The 20,007-nt window shown below is 40.9% G+C and overlaps 1 protein-coding gene across 1 annotated transcript; it reads right to left on the bottom strand.

Annotated features, from left to right (window-relative positions):
• Positions 1-1,882: 1,882 nt before the first annotated feature.
• On the bottom strand, positions 1,883-19,011 carry LOC115569817 (uncharacterized). Its single transcript, XM_030397984.1, has 20 exons — positions 18,909-19,011; positions 17,889-18,208; positions 15,381-15,478; positions 14,460-14,785; positions 11,841-12,099; positions 10,352-10,399; positions 10,171-10,254; positions 8,264-8,320; positions 8,108-8,181; positions 5,946-6,017; positions 5,809-5,846; positions 5,579-5,718; positions 4,132-4,243; positions 3,992-4,050; positions 2,900-2,967; positions 2,779-2,819; positions 2,561-2,600; positions 2,420-2,454; positions 2,105-2,232; positions 1,883-2,008 (listed from the first exon to the last, which is right to left on the bottom strand). The coding sequence occupies exons 2-20, from the start codon at positions 17,906-17,908 to the stop codon at positions 1,887-1,889; spliced, it is 1,821 nt and encodes a 606-aa protein (XP_030253844.1). The 5' UTR covers positions 17,909-18,208; positions 18,909-19,011; the 3' UTR covers positions 1,883-1,886.
• Positions 19,012-20,007: the final 996 nt, after the last annotated feature.

Raw genomic sequence — 20,007 nt, 5'->3', positions numbered from 1 at the left:
GTTACTTATTGTAATCGTACCGTTGTCTAAGTTTTTGTCATTGTCTACTCTAGTTACATTGGATACTGTTGTATCATTTGGAGAGGATGTAAATATGCTGGCTGTAGTAACACTGGACACTGTTGTGTCATTTGGAGAATGTGTAAATGCACTGGCTGTAGTTACATTGGACACTGTTGTGTCAGTTGGAGAATGTCTAAATGCACTGGCTGTAGTTACATTGGTTACTGTTGTATCATTTGGAGAATGTGTAAATGCACTGGCTGTAGTAACACTGGACACTGTTGTGTCAGTTGGAGAATGTGTAAATGCACTAGCTGTAGTTACATTGGTTACTGTTGTATCATTTGGAGAATGTTTAAATGCACTGGCTGTAGTTACATTGGTTACTGTTGTATCATTTGGATAAATTGTAAATGTGTTGGCTGTAGTAACACTGGACACTGCTGTCGGATTGGGAGACAGTGTGGTTGAGTTAAATGTTGAATCAACAGGGGCAGTTGTAGTTATGTGTTGTGTTGAGCTGAGAGAGGATAATGGTGTGGAATCTGTCATGTTCTGGTGTGCTGTGGTTGTGTTTTGCAGTTGTGTACTCCTGGTGGGTGTCAACAACGTTGTGCTTTGAGTCAAAGCCATGTTCTGTGCTGTTGTGCTGTCAGAGAGAGTCACAGTCGTGTTTTGTGTGCTGGTTTGGAGGACAGTTTGTGCTGCTGAGGACTGTGGACTGTTAATTGTTGTGAGTGGAGTAGTCCTGTTTGGCTGTGCTGTTCCTTGTGATACATCTCTCTGTTGAACCGCTGCAGTAGTTTCAGCTGTTTGTTCAGTGGTGTTGGTCACAGACGGCGGTGAAGATTCAGGAGTTGCAGACATGCTGCTGTTGGTCGGAGCGGAAGGCTGCGTTGTGCTTTGCTCTGTTGAGTTGGTGCAGCTGGCAGTCAGAAGTACAGCGAGTGTCTCATTTGCATCACTGAAAAAGGACACCAAAAAATATTGTAAAGCTATGAAGATATTTCCTAAAGTTTCAAATGATTCTTTGCAAGTTTTTTTTTTTTTTTTTCTTTCTCAGCTTTATAGTAACTTAAATGTAAAGATGCTCAACATAGGATACTACGGAAGAGGATTAGGGCCACTTGTGAGTTTTTTTTTGGTTCTGACTTTTTTCTCAGAATTCTGAGATTAAAGTCAGAATTCTGACTTTTTTCTCAGAATTCTGAGAATAAAGTCAGAAGTCTGCACATGTAAAACATTTTTGAGTTCTGACTTTAATCTCAGAATTCTGAGAAAAAAGTCAGAACTCAAAACATTTTTACATGTGCAGAACTTTAATCTCAGAATTCTGAGAAAAAAGTCAGAATTCTGACTTTAATCTCAGAATTCTGACTTTAATCTCAGAATTCTGACTTTTTTCTCAGAATTCTGACTTTAAAGTCAGAATGACTTTAAAGTCAGAATTCTGACTTTAAAGTCAAAACTAAAGAAAAATTCACATGTGGCCCTAATCCTCTTCCATAGGATACAATAGTTTAGTCAGGAAACAATAAAGCCTACAGTCAGTCAATGTGTCCTTGGTCAGTGTGGATCTGGAGTTCAGGTGGATATTTATTCTGCAGACTGTCTTTCAAAGAAAAACACGGTTATGATATGCTGTTTAGTGTGAGGGAATTGATTGTGGCATGCATACTAACAGATATTTTGTTTTGCAATTTACATTTTTCCTTGAGCCTGACTCATCTATACACGTGGCCTTTTTTCCTCTAAAGGAAATGCAAATTTTTCTCTGACAAACAGAAAGAGGCTCCAGCATGTTCTCTAAACACAGCTCTGCATAAACAACATGATTGACTGTATTAAGTGCGAGGCCACCTCCAGAGAAATGATTTTCACATTCACCATTTGAGCAGGGTTGGGTCAGGTTGGCACACGTCAGAGGCCACCAGGTCACTGGCAACCCAGGTCAGGTTGGATGTCAACATGGTTCGGACAGGCAAGCCAGTAGGACCACAAACCACTTTGAGAAGAAGAGCACCGTCAATAATACAGTCATAGATGTTTCTATACGCTAGAGGTTGTATAACAGTAGCGAAACATAAACCTGCAGACTAACCCATGCGTGTAAGTGGCCTTTCACTGGTTATGTAAGGATTTTCGTCAATGATTTGTTGCACAAGTTTAGCCAGGGAGCAACTATCCACAGGTCCAGACATCTCCATTATCACCATGCAGCTGTACAACCTAGAGCGCAGCAACTAAAAGGTTACAAATCTTTCACATACATTCATACATGCATTCCAGGAGTATTCCTCTATTCAAATGTTGGTATTTTCTTTAACAGTGTGCCAAATTTCTGTCATATTATACATCCTCTTGCACACAAATTTGAGTAAAGTCATCAGTAGAGAACAGGAAGAAAGGTGTGTACCTCTGCTGTGTCCCATGGCATTCCAGATGAGCAGCCTGCATAAAGAAAGCCGAGATGATCATCTCTAGATCAATGTTTGTCAGTCAATGTGATTTTATGAAGTATCAAACTGTGAGAATAATCAAACTAGGTGAGATTTACCCGGTAGCGCATTAAAATCCCTGAATCTTGGCACATTGATCTGGAAAACAACACATAGTCGACATTCGTGAATTATCACAATCAAATCTGATAATTTATGATATTTTCGATTTTTGATTTTACTCTAATTGCAGCTAAAACAAAGGCAAAGTCACCTGGTACCAGCAATTAAAACACATGTATAAACTGTAAATGATTCAAAGTTGATAGAGACTTACCCTGATGTTTGACATACTCTAGCCACTCTCACTGCTGACAGCTGTCAAATACAGTTAGAAAGTCAGTCTGTAGCCTATATACAACAGGAAGTACAGCCCAAACATACTTAACTGTACTTACCAATGATTTGAGGACGTTAACCTGGACAGAATCACTGTGAATGTTGATTTTCATGGCGAAGAACTGGCCTAAATAGACCAAAACACAAAGTAAAGGTAGTCAGTTCAGTTTAGGACTTAATTCTAACACCCACCTGTGTCATGATTCTGGTTTCCCGTTTTAATTTTGAAATCTTACATTCACTTACTTGCTTTCCATATCCTCCCATTATTTTATAACAATCTTCCTATAGTTAAAGGAACAGTTTGATATTTTGGGAAATGCATTTAAAAAAAAACGTTAGATGAGCAGTTTGATTGTCTGTCCATTCAATATGAAGCTATTAGCTTAAAGACCTACCGAAAGGCATCCCTAAAAATCACTAAAACATTGTCATTTGTTTAATCTGTGAAAAGACCAGCTGAGGTGGTTAATGGGGGTACAGTGCTCAACTATTTCTTAGCCAGGAAGTTGAATAAATAGTTCCCCCCAAAAATTTACTCTAGTCAGTATCTACTTGGCCTCATGTTGATAGACAGTCAGATGAAGTTTCGTAGTCCACAAAAAAATTCTGGGGCTATACAGGAAAACAGTGTTGCAGTGTTTTCATCAGCATGAGGGTGAGTAGATAGTAGTCTCATTTTTGGGTGAACTTAACTTTTAATTTGTGAGCTTTATAAGTGATAAGTGGATATATTTTGCCTTTGGACAGAGCTTTCAGCAATGCTAAATTAAGCTAATAGGCTGCTAGCGTCATATTTTTCTCATCCAATTCTCGAAATAAAAGGCAACTCATTATCACAACTTTCAAACTATTCCATTAAAAGTTTATCCAACATCTCCAACAGACAAAGTACAGACTAATCACATTTATCAGCAAGCACATTTATATACACAGATAATGTCAGCTTGACATTGCAGTGCGATCGTATGAAGACAGGCAGGAAGTCTGGCTCTTTTTCTTACTTGCAGAGTTACAGAAAGCAGTGCAGTCACAAAAGCGAGGCGCTTCCCCTGAGGCACAGACAAACACGGTTGCAGCAGCAGAACAGACAGTGAATTCTGATGCATATAATGATGATAATAACGGGTGTCTCTGTGTTTGATACTCACGGCTGCAGGTTTTTGTATTAGACTGTGCAGCGGGGCTGGAGTTTGGCTCTACGACTGAGCTGGTGGGTAAACAGTGATGAGATAAAGAGTGTGTACGGCATATGCTCAGTGTGTACACAAAACAATAAAGTACTACTCACCATGTAAGCTCGGAGCGTTTGTTAGCCTGGCAGATATCATCCAGGGAGGAGGTGGAGGTGCACCTCACGAAACTGCCACCAGAGAGCTCCACACCATCACACAGATCTCGAGCTGATGTGGATAGAGTCAAGATCAAAATGAGTGTGTGTGTGAGTTTTGGGTTTTTTAGAGGATGTTTCCGTAAAAGCCAGATCATTGTAGCCTGTCTTCACATCTCCACTGAGCCACGTGAGGGCTAAGATCTGGAGTTTGGATGAATTTTGGAGGGTTTATGTGAAAGTTACGGTTGGGGATTTAGTTATTCGTCACTGTGTGTTTGTGTGCTTCCATCTTGGCAGGGGACGGTTTTTGGAGACAGTGAGGACATTATTTTGACTTTGCATACACTAAAAAATAACCAACTTATTGCATGTTTGTGCGTCCATGCACAATTTGTGTTTCCTGTTTTGCATGTGCACGCAGGTACATGGGTGTGTTGTTTGTGTGTGCGTACTGTCTAAATCCAAGCGTGGGTGCAATTTGCGTGTGTGCAGGATGTTTCTGTTCTAATTTCATGAAAATCTGAAGAACAACCAGACACAACATGGCAACACCTCTAACTGAAACTTCCTCTTCCTCTAATAGACAAACTAACAATGAAGCTGTTTTTAAAGGGCTCTCTGGAACTTCCATGTTGTGCTGGTGATTTGTTTATGCTAGTGGACATTAGCTACTGTTGCACTCCGTTAGCGGAGACACTGAAACGAGGCACATAACCCCAACAGCAAAACTTAAACAAATCGTCCACGAGTTTCTTGTTTGATCAAAGTTGCATTATGTAAGAATTATCCAGCTGTCAAATTTATACCTCAAACAGACGGGGCAGCATATCGCAAGAGTAGCCGCTAACTGCTGAGGACTGTAGCTGCTGTTAGCGAGTTAGCTCGGTTAGCTGCAAGCTCCGGGGGATTGTTTGTTTACATCGCTAACGCTAGCTAGCTTTTGAGTAGGACAAGCTGGGGATAGCTGGCTAGCATGCTAACTTCAGTAAATATTTTTTTTAAACACAAAACATAAATGGATAGACAATGATGATAACTAATGATAATCAAAACTGTTATTTCTTAATATTCTGTTGACGATTTTTGACATATTAATATGACACATATTGCACCTTTTTAAATAACAAATGGCTACAGAGGCAATTAAAGTTTTTTTTTTATAACTAATTTATGTGCAGGAATAAAAATATTTGTATTTTTACAGTTGATTATTCATTACTAAATCTATGTATGTTCTGTTTTTGTGAGTAGCATATAACCACTACAAAATTCATCTTGTTATATTGTATAAGCAATCTTGTTTCTTCTACCTGTAAATATCTTTGATTACACTGTATTTTAGGCTGACGTGGTCCTTTAAACAGTGTTTTTGTGAACGGGTGAGGATTACGAGCTGTGTGCTCACCGACTCTCTCCACCTCTCCTATGATTCTCGCTTGTATCTGTCGGTCTCTAGCTTGCTGCAGTGCAGAGACTCCGGCGCGCTGCAGTTCACATACTGAGACGGCGTGGCTGAGCTGCAACAGCACGTCGCAGGTCGTATTTCTGGAAACAAAAAGTGTCCACACCACTGTGAGGAGGTGAAATCTGAAGGATGTGTAGTTGAACACAAAAATCTACCGACATTGCTGTTACCTTATGTTCATCTTTTCCTCGCAGGTCACACTTACTACCTGCAGAAAGAGAGAAGTTGCAGTCATTTCTTGTGTTTATTGTAGAGATTTTTATTCTGAAAGGTGAGAAGGTGCGACCTGTTTCTGGGGCAGACTGACCTGAGATCGTCTGTCATCCTGACAGAAATCTATAAAGCCTGCTCGATTGTGGCAGCCGAACACATCTGACACCTGAGTGACAGATGGACAGACAGAGGCAGAGAGATGCTGACACAGTTTGGGAGGCGATGGGAGCCGAACACATCCTTACATTTTGAATATTAGTACATAGACAAAAGTTTTGTTGCTTTTGCTCTGCGCTCCATCAATTTGGATTAAAAATGAAACAATGACAGATCTAAGTCGTGACTTTCAGCTTTAATTTGTAGATCCAAACCAGAGGCGCACTGTAGAAAATGTTCCCCTTGACATGCACAGCTCAACAAAGGGCCCAGAATATACTGCACTAAAAGAGGCGCTTTGATATAAATGATTACATTTTTGGTTTGTACAAAGTTGACACAACTCCAGGGGAAAATTGGTGCCGTCTATGATTGGATTTAAGCTCTTCATTCTCCCGTCATAGTACCGCCGTGAGGACACCAGAAGATGGAAATCAGAAAATTCTACATATTGTAGCTTTGCCATGATGCTTTTTTCCGCGATACATGAACGAAACTCCAATCGTTGAAACCAAATCTGGAACTTAAGTGTTTGTCGTCTACAGTAGCTTTCTGTATGAAAGCCATTGTGAGCTCAGGTGTTGTTCATAGTATGTTACTCAAATTATAACCTGTCCTCAAGTTAAAAACTATTTGATCTGCAACAGACTGAACTGAGGAAAGTCAGAAGAAATGCCACAATGTCATGAACAGTCCCGCTGATCCAAAAGACTCCTTTTCAACGTCTTTGCTGAAGTGTGAAAGTAGCATACCCAGAAAAATGGACGCCATGACTGTTGTACTTTTGTTTTTCATTATTATTGCTATAAACATGTTTTTCTTATATATTTTCATATTAATGTGTACAATAAATGCACTTAATCACATTCCTCCGCTGCACAATCTTCCCTATTTTAAAATAATGTAGAGGCACAGCGATGCTTTAAATAAATCTGCCCATTTTTTCTTGATAGTCTAAAGAATTGTTCTGTTTATAAACTGTGAGAAAATAAAGAAAAAAAATGTCTGTGACAAGCTCTCAGAGTCCGAGATGACATCATCCTCAAATGTCTTGTTTTGTCCAAATAACAGTCCAAAGTCAACCATGCAGCACAAAGACTTACAGTCACAATCAGGTCAGTTACTACTAGGGGTGTCAACGTCTACACGTGTAAACGGATACACGGATAACAAATCATAACCGTTGAGAAAAATCAATAACCGTTTACACGTCTTTTTTTCTTCCTCCTCCTCCTCCTCGTTCATTTCTCATCAATATATATAGTATTCAGGGTTTCCCCTACATGTAATTGACTGTGGCGCACCGCCACGGCAAAAAATAAAAGCCGCCACACCTTAAAAATTCAGGCATAAATAAATCCAGTGAAAATATTTCACCGTCGTCTTCCACCACAGTCTTTGACGTTAACTAGCATGTTGGATATTTAGCTTGATACTTGGCTAGAGGATTAAAATGGTCACTTAGAGCAGAGTCCTGCACAGGTCACCGCATCCGACCCGTTTTCCGACAGTAGCACAGATTACATTCCGTACCAGAGCCGACCCGCTATAAATTGATACCGACGCCCGAAGGAAAATTGGACGGACGCAATTTTTAAAAGTGAAAGTAAGATAATGTTACCTGAAAGCTTCAGATAATAACATTAACTAACTATACAATTAAATGTTCCCACTAGTGCAGTTATCCGCATACATAATAGATGAATGGGGAACGATGTTACGTTGATATAAAAAAAAAAAAAAATCCCGCAGCCATAGCCAGTGACGCGTCACGTCACTTCAAGTTGACTGGGGGACACGATGGCGGCGGTCAACCTTTAAATCCGTGTATTTACTTCAAAGGCACCATGTACAAAGGCAGACGTTGCTGTCCTACTTCTTGAGGGAGTGGATTGTACAGACACATACTTATACTGTAAGAACGTCCGACAGTCCCTGTCAGAATTTAATTCAGGTTCATCACAGGGTTGGAATGTTCTTCTTCTTCTAACTAATCCTCAGCTGGCAAGACTTGTTTGTGGTAAGCTGACATTTTAAAGCTATTAAAGGAATGACAATGAAAGGCGGAGAGGTTTTCGAGAAACAGATCTTCGCTCTCACCATTTTGGTGACGTGTTTTTCAGTCTTGATGCCCCCGCTGACCTCCACACGTATGGACATCCAGAAGTAAGCATCTGCAGACAAGAATGAAGCTGTAACCCCACAAATGAGCCTGAACGAAGCGCTGTGATTGGACAAAAGGTGGAGGCTTCTTACTTTCCCTGGAACAGAGTTGGCTGATGTCACAATTTACTAATGGCGACCCTGAAAGATCTGTAGAAACAGAAACTGTTAAAGAGTAAAAGAGTGTCGCGATTGTTTCTTATCATACTCCCACACAAAGATGAATATTATTATCATATTATATTATTTTATTTTCTCATAATTAAATATGATAACAAAGTTGAATTGAAAATGTGAATTAAAGTGTAGATTTTGTTTTCTTTAAAGACACAAATGGACAAAGCTGTACGAAAATAGGCCCAAAATGAAATGATCCTTAAATTCTTGGTTACTAATCATCATTTACAGATGATATAATGTAAAACTGTGAGCACAATGATCAAGATTCACAAAAAGTCAGTCCAATGTCATCAGAACCGACAGAAATAAAGAACAAAACAAGAAACAGAAGCACTTTTTTTGATCATTTATTGACATTCAGTCTAAAGTTTATTTCTATTTACTTACTAGTTTGTGTCTAAATGGTGTTTTCTACAGATAAATGCTCTCATTCGCAGGACGCACTTTAATTTCTATCGGCAGCAGCAGCAGCCGTTTGCAAAGTGGCTGCTGATAACTGCGGCTGCAGTGATAAACAAATGAGCATCACATGCAGGAACAACCAGAGGAAAGAGACACGGTGAACTCACGGCTGCTTTGAATGCTCTAAACACGCAACAAGTGTCCAAACGTATTCAGATACTATCACTGATGCTGGGTTATAAAACACAATTACAGATTAGATTCTAATCTGTGATCAAGTACATATTTGAATTGTTTTAATTGTTATTGAACGCTCTACGCTGTGTAACATCCAAGTATATAAAGTCAGATACAGGCGAGATGGCTGCCAAGCAACTGACAGCAGTTCAAGACTACGTTTCTGCATTTGTGAGCGTGACACTGCAGGATGTTTTTGAGGAGGGCTAAACGGGTTTGTGGAAACAAAAAACTCTCTGAGGAGAAGTTGGTACATTTCCTGCCATGTTTGTGGTGACTAACAGGTATTTTAATCCGAATCATAATCTTTTCTGAGCTCTAACTAGGTGGTTTTTGTGCCTTAACCTAACCAGAGGCATAAACACAGCGCTGAAACAACATAAAGTAGAAAATTGGACTTAAAAGTTAAAAAGTTGCAACATAAAGAAATGTTAAGTTTCGACATATCTGTATTCTAGCGACTGGGTTTGCTCTCCTACAATGCAATACACTAAGGAAATTCAATTAATTAAAATAAGTTGTGTGCGCTGGTGAAACTGCTCTAAAATATCTCGTAAAACAACAAAAGTTAGTTTGCAGAGTCAATCTAAAGTAGTTGTTTGATTGGCGACCTACAGCCTCCGTACGGGACATGACATAATAATCTTATTAAATGCTGAACTGCGTCAATACTTTCATAAAATTCTTTCATACTGTACACGATCACAAGAAACTTGAACCTAAAGAAACCTAGAAAGTTGCACGCATTCATCAGGCATGTACAGATACACATATACATTCGTACAAATACAAACAGCATGCATGGAAGTGTGTAAGTCACGTGAATACACACCATTTGTAACACGTGTCCTAACACGTGCCCGGCGTCTGAACCGTCTGTGCTCTACAAGACACATGAAAACATGCAGCATTCAACATCAAACATGCTCTAAACGCATGCAAACTACTGTGTAAGACGAGCGTTAGAGAGGAAATGTTATCATGAGGGAAATGTTCTGCATGCAGGAGGAAGTTTACGACCAGAATTAGAGTTTCTCCACAGGAGCTATAAGACAAAGTCTGATGAGTGTTATTTTAAAAAGACAGATTTCATGCTGTAACAGACAGAACAGACTGAAGAGATCAGATTTAGCATGTAGCTCAATCTGTACACAGTATCTGGATTCAGGTGCATCACTCACCTGTGAGCTGTGCTGTCTGGGTGCTCTTGAGAGTCGCGGGTGTTGCTATGACAGGACTTGAGGTAGTTGTAGTTGAAGGCATTTCTGGTAACAGGGAGAAGGAAGAGGGCACGTCAATCAGAGGGCATAATCAGAATTATTATTTAATGAATCATAACCATCTAAAAGCGATGCTGCTTACCGAGGGGAGATGTGAATATCCGTCCAAATCCAAACCCAGATGTTATAGCTGAAACAGTAGATGATTTTTTAAACAGCTGTTTACAGCTCTCTATTCCAAAATCATAACATTTGTAGCTCTATGCTAATATCGGCAGTTGAATTTGTTACATTCACATTTGTACACGTTGCGGGCTCCGTACCATACGAACATTTCTGCAAGACGTGTTTGACATGATATGTTTATGACCTGACCTTCATAACAGAAGCTGGTGGAGATGTTGATGGACTTACAGACAAGAAGGCTGCCAAGCCACTGACCACAGATCAAGAATGTGTTCCAATATTTGTAAGAGTGACGCCACTGGATATTTTTAAAGACAGGCAACAAAAAAAATGACAGAAAGCAGTTCTGGGCAATTTATACGATGTTGTATTGTTTTGTTGATATGAGAGTGTATTCTGTCTGAGATTTTGGATTTAGTTATATCGTGATATGGCATATGTCTTTAGCCACTTAGTTGTTATATCCACATAACTAATGATTGTTCATCAAAATTGCCATGTTTTTAATATTTTGTTAAAGTACCAATAGTCATCCCTACAATATCTACACGATCTATGGTGGTATTTGGTCAAAAATGTTGTGATATTTGATGTTGTTGCCCAGGCCAGGCATTTATGGAGTGATTCTGAGGACATTTCTAAGTAACGTATATATATATATATATATTCTGTATCCTAATCCAAAACATTGCTAAATTATTTTAAGGCTGCCAAGCCGTAATGTGAATTCGGGATATTTTCAGCCATGTTTGCGGCGACCAAAAGAAGTATTTTAAGCCTAAAGATCGTCTTTTCTGAACCATAACTGAGTGTTTTTTGTGCCTAAAGCTAATCAGAGACATCGTTGTCACAAGAAAATTGAACCTAAGGAAAAGTAAAGTTGCAAAATATCCAGGGTTTGCAGAAACATATATACCAACAATATTCTTTGCCCGAATGGACAAAAAAACCTTCCTTGCATGTACCCTTCCCCTCATTCATCAGGCATGTACAGATACACATTTACGTTTAGGCAAATACACACAGCATGCGTGGAACTGTGTTAGTCACATGAATACACACCATTCTGAACCGTCTGTGCTCTACAAGACACATGAAATCATGCAGCATTCAACATCCAACATGCTCTAAACACATGCAAACTACTGTGTGAAGACGAGCGTTAGAGAGGTAATGTTATCACGAGTGAAATGTTCTGCATGCAGGAGGAATTTAACATCAGATTATACCAGAATTAGAGTTTCTCCACAGTTCTCGGGAGCCGTGAGACAAAGTCTGATGAGTGTTATTTTAAAAAGACAGATTTCATGCTTTATTAGACAGAACAGGCTGAAGAGATCTCTCTATATTCATGAATGATTAATTCTGTGTGCATTCTGTTATAAATACAACTATTATTAGTTAGGAAACTCGTTCATGCGTAAGATCAAATCTGTGTGTCTCACCACACATCAGGTAAGGGTCTCTCTGTTTGGCCTCTGGACTGGTCATGCCCCAGAATTTAGCGTTCCAGCCGATCACAGTGCCGTCCTCGCAGAGCCCGTGGTTACCCACGTCCCCCCACATGCGCAACAGGTACAGCTCCACCTTCCCGAGAACGGCTCCCGGGGGTCGGTCTCTGGGACGGCAGCCCAGCCACAGGGTGCCGGAGGGGGGGATGGCACGGGCGATGACCGTCCTCTCTGCCACCAGATTCCCATCAACCTGAAACATCGAAACAATAAAGGGATAAAGAGTTCCAAATTTTGACTCCTGCAATATCTGAGGCCACACTGCCACCAAATTCGCTGTTGCTTATTAAATAATAACTGTTTTAAAAGAACTTGGGGCTTATTTTTATTGGTTTTCCTCCATGTTGGCCATCATTTCTACCAGCTGTAATTAGATTATACTCTCCAAGTTCAGTGCTAAGATCTGGGATGATGGTGACATTGCTGGAAATCCATTTAAGATGTCAAGACCCAAAGACCCAAAGCTTTTTTACAGTCTATAGAACAAATTCCAGACTGAACTGCGACCTGTCCTGCCAGATATCAGCAACACTTTTGGTGAGTACAATTTTGTTTTACGACTAATGGCTCTAATACTCACACCCAAGTTAAAACAGGAAGTATCCTTTGAGTTGTTGTCTTAAGCTTTGCTAGCTTAATGAACATAATGTAAAGGTAACACAGCGTTAGGGAGTAGATTCGGCAACAGGTAATCAAGTTAGAATATAAATGTAATATGTCTCTTAGCTCCTCCGTCCACCTGAAACCTAGAAACTGATCTCACCACGTCGGAGAGGGGAGGCTGACGGAGGCGACCTGATGCACAGGTGTGTCCTTTGCGTAAATCTTTTTGGCACCCATAACATAAAAGAGATGACTCATAAAGCTTGAATGCAAATGAAAAATGTTGTGTAACATATTTAAGATGATCAATCACAATTAAACTGTCTACATCTGTGGAGCTCCGCTTACAACACCCTTCCAAACACATTCCTTCATGGCATTTCACTCTGATATCATTTATGTCACATGGTGCCAAATGGTGACCTGAAGTTCACATCAGGATAATAAAACTCAGCAGCATAACAATGAAACAATGAACACAGTCTTTTGCCAGAAGAAAAATGTCCATGTAGGTCGACTGCGAAAGCAGCACGACCCGTATTGACCTTTCTCGTCAGCTGTAGTGTAAAGAGTGAGAAAATCCACATAGGAGAGAGGTCGGTGGGGATGGTTGGGTCAAACAAGCACAGGACGTTCACCCAGAAGGCAAAAAGTAAAAACCGAGTTATTTTGACGTATTAAAATCTAAGAACCACGATGTTGACAGAGATCGAACGTATGGCGAAGGTCTGTTGTGTCTGTTGCTGGCACGCTGCGACAGGGATGTTGTTTCGGGGGTGATGCACAGATGTTGCAGCTGTGCTACACCTCATATTTAATTAATGTCACTTCTGATAGCTCAGGAGCACTTGAGCTGAATCCACCTGTCTCTTTTTATAAGTGCTGCTGAATCAGCTGCTGTGGTTGCCTGTCAAGTTCACAAACCTGCCTTGCAAACATGCATTTGCTGCAGGTGTCCGACTTTCGCAAATGCACTGGAATGCATTTAAAATGGAAGTCGGGGGAATACCATATAGAATTAGACGTGAGGAGAGGAAGTGAGGATGTACAAAGAGAAAATTCTTCTGGTTTGTTTCTCTTGTTTCTCATCTGCTGTTGATTTGATTGATATTTACGTATGTTCAAGTTGTAATTTAGCTCCATATTTATGTGTTACTAGCTGGTATAGCTGAGAACAGTTAGCACAGTGTCGATTCTCATGATCTGTGAGGTATTTTACTGTGTCAAAAATCTTCTCAATTTCACTGCAGATGTTTCAGAGAGCCTGTCTTAAATTGTTGGACAGTGAACTGTTTTGTCTTTCATTCCAAACCCCTCCTACAGTCAGAGGTATGTAACAAGAACAACATGCTGAGCTGTGTAAACATTCTGTTTCTGCAAACACTGTGATGTTGTGTCGACCTCATGGAGCACCCAGAGGTAAATATGCACGACATAAGTAGTCATATACTTACATACACTGTGGTACCTTTGATTAATACACCTATTTTTAAGAGCAGCTACTCTTTTCCTGCTTGTACTCAAGCGTTTAAAGCTAACAGCTAGCTAGAAAATACTTCAAACATCTTAGTTTTGTTGTGTTGGGTGTTAGCATGCTGGCATTAGCATTTAGCTCAGAGCAGCTGTACCTAGGCACATCAACAGCACTGCTAGCATATAGCTTTACGTTTTTCATCTTTTTATATTGTTACTTTTACTACTTTTTCATTTTCGTAATGAAGTAGTTTTGGACAGGCTAAACATGCTAACTGATAGCAAACAAGACAACACCACTATCAGAACTGTAGAGCTTTAAAAAAAACATTTTTGTGTAATTGAATTCAATATTTAAAACTCCGTAACCCCTCCTCTTTCACTATTATATAGGTTTTTGTTTTCCAAATGACAATGTTGGCATTAAAACATGTATTATTAATCCTTAAAGAAAACAAGGTCCTTGACGAGTGTTACCTCCAGGCTAAAGGAGTTGCGCCGTACGTCCCGCCTCAGACAAACCCTGTGCCAGTGTTGTGGGGACAGCCGGAGAGGAAATCGGTGTCGAACCCTCAGCAGCCACCCGTACAGCGCATGGTCATCTCCCTCCAGACCCAGCTCAGGTCTGGGCGCGTGGACCGAGCTGTAAGAGAACGCCACCCAGGCTCCGGGGGCGACCACGCGGATGTCGACGCACACGGTCATCTGAAAGAGGAGCGGCATGGCGGCCCTGTCCTGCAGGGTCCAGTGGTCCTCACAGCCATTTAATACTGCTTTGGTGTCGGCCAGGAAATAGCCAACCGCTGGAATGGATGAAAAACAAGAGACAGTTTATTTTCGGTTTTCCTAACATCTAACACTATAAAATGCTAACGTTAGCTGTGGTCTAACCGTAGTTATAACAGCTTATCAAATATGTTGTTTTATCTAAAAAATGTCTGATCACTCTGAGCCTGATAATAGAGGAAAATGGCCGCTGTGTACTTCCTTATGAAAACATCACATTGCGCTGTGACACAACTGTTTTCTCCAAAAACTTAAAGAAAAAGTTTTAATTTGTTTCATCATCCATTTTCTAGCCAACACCTTGGTAAACACTGCCACTTAGCATGTGTTCCTGTGGGCATGTTAGCACGCTGACATTAGCATTTAGCTCAAAGATTTAGACTCTTAGCTTTTTATATTAATACTACGATTACTTTTTCGTGGGTCCTACATTTGTCAACTAAACATGCTAACTGATAGCAAACAAGACAAGAGCTTCGGATAACATCTGGTGTCATTTCAAGTTAAAAGCCTCTTAATTCAACATCAATACTTAGAACTCTGTAACCTCTTTGACTATTATATACGTGAAACTCTGTCTCCTTTTGCTTTCATGTGTGAATCAGTCATTACCTCTGGGTGGAGTAGCTGCCAGGAGCCACAGCCAGATGACTAGAGCCAAAGAATGTGTCCATCTCCGCTGTCGTTCAAAGCCGAGGCCATACATCCTCCTGGAAACAAAAGGTGACTTAAATTCACAAGACATGAGACATCCTTCTCTCCATTTACTTTTACGCACCGAGGCTCATATCAGCTACTTCGCTCTCACCTTTTATGGCTCTCACATTAACATTTCCATCCAAGCCTTGTTAGTGTGACCAAAAATCACAATGCGTTTGCTTGCCAGCTTCCTCTTCCCATATTTCCACCGTCCCCTTTACCGTGCAGTTAGGTGTTTAGCAGGTGTGGGTGAGATCACAGTGTATCATTGTGTCAGAGGCGGAATTACGCGGTAATTCTCCTTTTCAACAGGTAAAATGAAACGAATCTAATATTATCTGAGGCTTTGTCCGCGCTGACGGATTGACTTCAGGGCAGGGGTGGGCACAGCAGATTGGGTTACACCTCACTGCGTTCACACCTTCATAAATTACAGGTTATTGTTGTGTGTCACGCTTGTATTTTAACTTTTTGTGCCACGGTTAGTTCATACACCACAATTTACTCTTGACTGTGATCTTTGTTCCAATGTTCATTTATAAAGCAGCTTTTATTAAAGCAGTGTTACAACCTTATACCTTCGGCATGGAGAACTGATTTTGCCCCAATAACAAGTTAGGTTTCTGAATTTGGAGACATTTTCCAATACTTCCATATATCAAGAAACAACCCTTTAGTCTCTCATCCTCTACGGAAATAAGAAAAGTTGGATCACACGTACCTTTTTAAAGTTATTTTTACTTTCAGACATATTGTTTGTTCTGTGGAATTCTATTTTTAACAATCAATTGTTGTGTGTCTAAATTATTCTGTAATACAGGGAGTGTCTGCTTTTGGAACCTGATGATAAAATGTTGATCGTCAGGGTTCACAAGATGACAGATGTGTCACTAATTGGCTTAAATTATGTACAGAGACACACATCAAATACAATTTAATTATTCCCTGTGGTTAGTTTGTGATCTGATTCCCTCTTCACTAGACCAATAGTGTCACTTTGTTTCCACACTTATCTGATCTACACTTATCTGGAACTTTTCCTTCGAGATCTTATATCAGAGCTGGAGATTAATACTTGAAGTGGGTTAAATTTCTTTCTTGGACCACCGTTGGACTTGAACAGGGTCCAGTTGCCCCCTAAAAGTGCACCGTGTTTGAAAAAAAAAGCCCCTTTGGATGCCCCTTTGGTAGATAAAACATTATAAAGTGTCGCCTAGAGTCCCTTTCCAGTGGGGAAAACATGATACAGTATCCCAAAGGGTGCCCTTCCAGTGGAGAAAATGTATTCAAGTGCCCTCTAGAGTGTCCTTCAAGTTGGGGAAACATGATAACGTGCCTTCTAGGGTGCCCTTCCATTGGAGAAAACATTATAAAGTGCCATCTAGGGTGCCCTTCCATCGGAGAAAACATGATAAAGTACCCCCAGGGGTGCCCTTCCATCAGAGAAAACATTATAAAGTGCCATCTAAGGTGCCCATCCAATGGAAAAAATAACTATAAAGTGCTCCTAGGGTGCCCTTCCATTGGAGAAAACATTATAAAGTGCCATCTAGGGTGCCCTTCCATCGGAGAAAACATGATAAAGTACCCCCAGGGGTGCCCTTCCATCAGAGAAAACATTATAAAGTGCCATCTAAGGTGCCCATCCAATGGAAAAAATAACTATAAAGTGCTCCTAGGGTGCCCTTCCATCGGAGAAAACATGATAAAATATGATAAAGTACCCTCTAAGGTGCCCTTCCATTGGAGAAAACATGATAAAGTACCCTCTATGGTGCCCTTCCATCGGAGAAAACATGATAAAATATGATAAAGTACCCTCTAAGGTGCCCTTCCAATGGAGAAAACATTATAAAGTACCCTCTAAGGTGCCCTTCCATTGGAGAAAAAATAAAGTGCCCCTAGGGTGCACACTGTTGCCCCTCCATCTTCAGCTGGTGCCCTTTAATTTTTTTCCTCCCTTGCCCCTTTAAACACATTGAGTCCGTCACTGACTTTGACCCACGAAAAACAAACATTATTAAGACTTTAATCATTCAAATTGTGCAGCCCAGTTTAAGAAAAACCCCAGATCATATATGTGAAACTATGTTCTTTCTTTAGGATGTGATTATGATCTGTATTGTGCGTTGCATCATGAAAAGAAACAGTAGATGAACCCTTGGGGCTACACAGGAGCTGCGCTGTTATTGTCATTCTTCTCGTCAGGTTCCCACAGTCTGACTTTGAACTAGCAACATTGTGGAGATGTTTCAAGTATTGCTTTGTGTTTCCTCGTCCTCTCCTGTCTTTGGTTTCAAGTTTTCACACAGTGCACCTTACAGAGAGTATTCACATTTTCATCAAGTTCTTGTCTTAAGCTTGGTGTCCACAACTTAAACAATTTGACAAACAGTTTAAGGGAATCTTTGAGTTGCTTACCTGATGCTTTTCAAAAGCATCTGCGGAACAGGTTTAAGTGTGTGGATTTGTGTTCCCGTTCACTCCAATCACAAAGTTCACCTGTCCCTCCATCGTTCCCGTGCTGCCTCTTTATCCATCGACCAGTGAAATGACTTGTGTTGTCTCCTCTTCGCTGTCCTCAGTTGCTCCTCCTCGCTCCTCCAGTATCCACCTGTCTGTTACACAAGAGCATCGTCTGCACGGTCGGCTGCCAGAGTTTGGTGCGTGAGCGTGTCGGGGTGGTGCGTTCAGGAAATCAGAAATTCTGAACTGTGACATGCCCGAGGGAGACACTCGACCTTATGATGACACACCCCCACACAGAGGAGAGGGAGGAGGGAAGACACATGTGAGATAATACAGACAATAAACTAAGCTATCTATCTATCTATCTATCTATCTATCTATCTATCTATCTATCTATCTATCTATCTGCCTGTCTATCTATCTATCTATCTATCTATCTATGTATCTATGTATCTATCTATCTATCTATCTATCTACCTGCCTACCTGTCTGTCTGTCTGTCTGTCTGTCTGTCTGTCTATCTATCTATCTATCTATCTATCTATCTATCTATCTATCTATCTATCTATCTATCTATCTATCTATCTGCCTGCCTGCCTGCCTGTCTGTCTGTCTGTCTGTCTGTCTGTCTGTCTATATGTTGTATATCTGTGTTATTCTGTCTCAGTGTGACTGGGGGGCAGCAGCTGGTATTACAGGATGCAGGACCAGACAGTTCCTGGACAGTGTATTAGCCTTTATCTGCTTTGTGTGCATGTGTGTGTGTGTGTGTGTGTGTGTGCATACCTGAGTGTCTGTGTGTGTGCACAGAAGTATGTGGGATGCAGCAAATTGCAGAAACAGGCAGAAATTACACGGTAGGCTTAAGTATGAAATGTTGGATTCAGGCTGACAAACCGGTCACACATCTTCCCTCTCTCTCTCTCTCTCACTCTCTAACACACACACACACACACACAAACACACACATACCGGTGGCTGTGAACATGAGGAACGGCATCTGACGTCAGACCTAAAATGAATCCAAACAAGACAAGAGGAGCCTCGGGGCGACACAGCGCTTCAAATCTCAGTGTGTCTTTACTTGTCTCTCAGTGTGTGTGCGTGTGTGTGTGTGTGTGTGTGTATCTAGATAATTAAGTAGTTCACACTGACCACAAGGGGGCAATAAAGACTGCAGCGAGCTTTCCACTGGAGATCAAGTGTCAGCCTTTTGTTCATTTTTACTGAGGGATAACAGAACGGTATCAGATCAGTGGAGCAGAGCGGGACTGCGGCACGTTATTGCTCGTCTTCAGTGACTCAGCACTTTTGGGCGAGTTAGTTGTTACTGTGTGTGTGTGCAAATGTGTGTGTGTGTGTGTGTGTGTGTGTGTGCGCGCGCGTGTGTGAGCACAGCTCAAGCTCAAGCGAATCAAATTCCCACCGGCAACATCTTCTTTCTCGTCTCTGCAGGGGCACAGCCAGACACGACAAATTATTCAAACTGAAAACTCATTACATCTTCGCAAAAAAATGTCCTTCTCTACTGCAGAACGAGGCGTCTTGGCTGTGCTGTGTGACTCTGTTATTGAGTTTTGAATGTGTGAATGTGATGTCAAGACAATATTCGTCCCACGATTGTCTCCAAGAAAAGGCAGGGAGGTGAGGTCACATCCGGTGGAAGATCCTGCCGCTGTTCGTTCATCCTTCCTGCTCACATATTTACTGTATTGTATTAATTTGAATGGCCAGGATAACATGTGATCATTATCAATGATGATGTGTAACAATTTGAGAGCGCAGATGACAAACTTGAGCACCAACGTACGACAGGCCACATCAACTACAGTCAACAACAGCGAGGAGATGCAGTGAGGGAAATTCCCCAGACTCCCTTATGAAATCGCTCAATTTTGTGAGTTGTTGACGTAGCTGACACTTTATACGCTTTATGAAGTGCTGTTTCTAACACATTCTTAATTACTCAGGCCTTCTTGTCAATTCAGCACATGTTGCAGCCTCGCCTTAAGCACCCTGAGCTCCCACATCCACGTGGCCGTAAACACGTCAGAAGCTTTTCATCCAGAAT

The sequence above is a fragment of the Sparus aurata genome, chromosome 19, assembly GCF_900880675.1.
Source record: "Sparus aurata chromosome 19, fSpaAur1.1, whole genome shotgun sequence".
In the NCBI taxonomy this organism is placed as follows: domain Eukaryota; kingdom Metazoa; phylum Chordata; class Actinopteri; order Spariformes; family Sparidae; genus Sparus; species Sparus aurata.
This window is presented reverse-complemented; position numbering and strand designations above follow the sequence as displayed.

Excerpts from the sequence above, each read along its gene's own strand:
- LOC115569817 (XM_030397984.1), bottom strand. The coding sequence starts at position 17,908 with ATGCTTTTGAAAAGCATCAG. Across the intron at positions 15,479-17,888 it reads ATGCTTTTGAAAAGCATCAG|GAGGATGTATGGCCTCGGCT; the intron begins GTAAGCAACTCA and ends TTTTGTTTCCAG. Across the intron at positions 8,182-8,263 it reads CCAACTCTGTTCCAGGGAAA|ATGCTTACTTCTGGATGTCC; the intron begins GTAAGAAGCCTC and ends TCTTGTCTGCAG.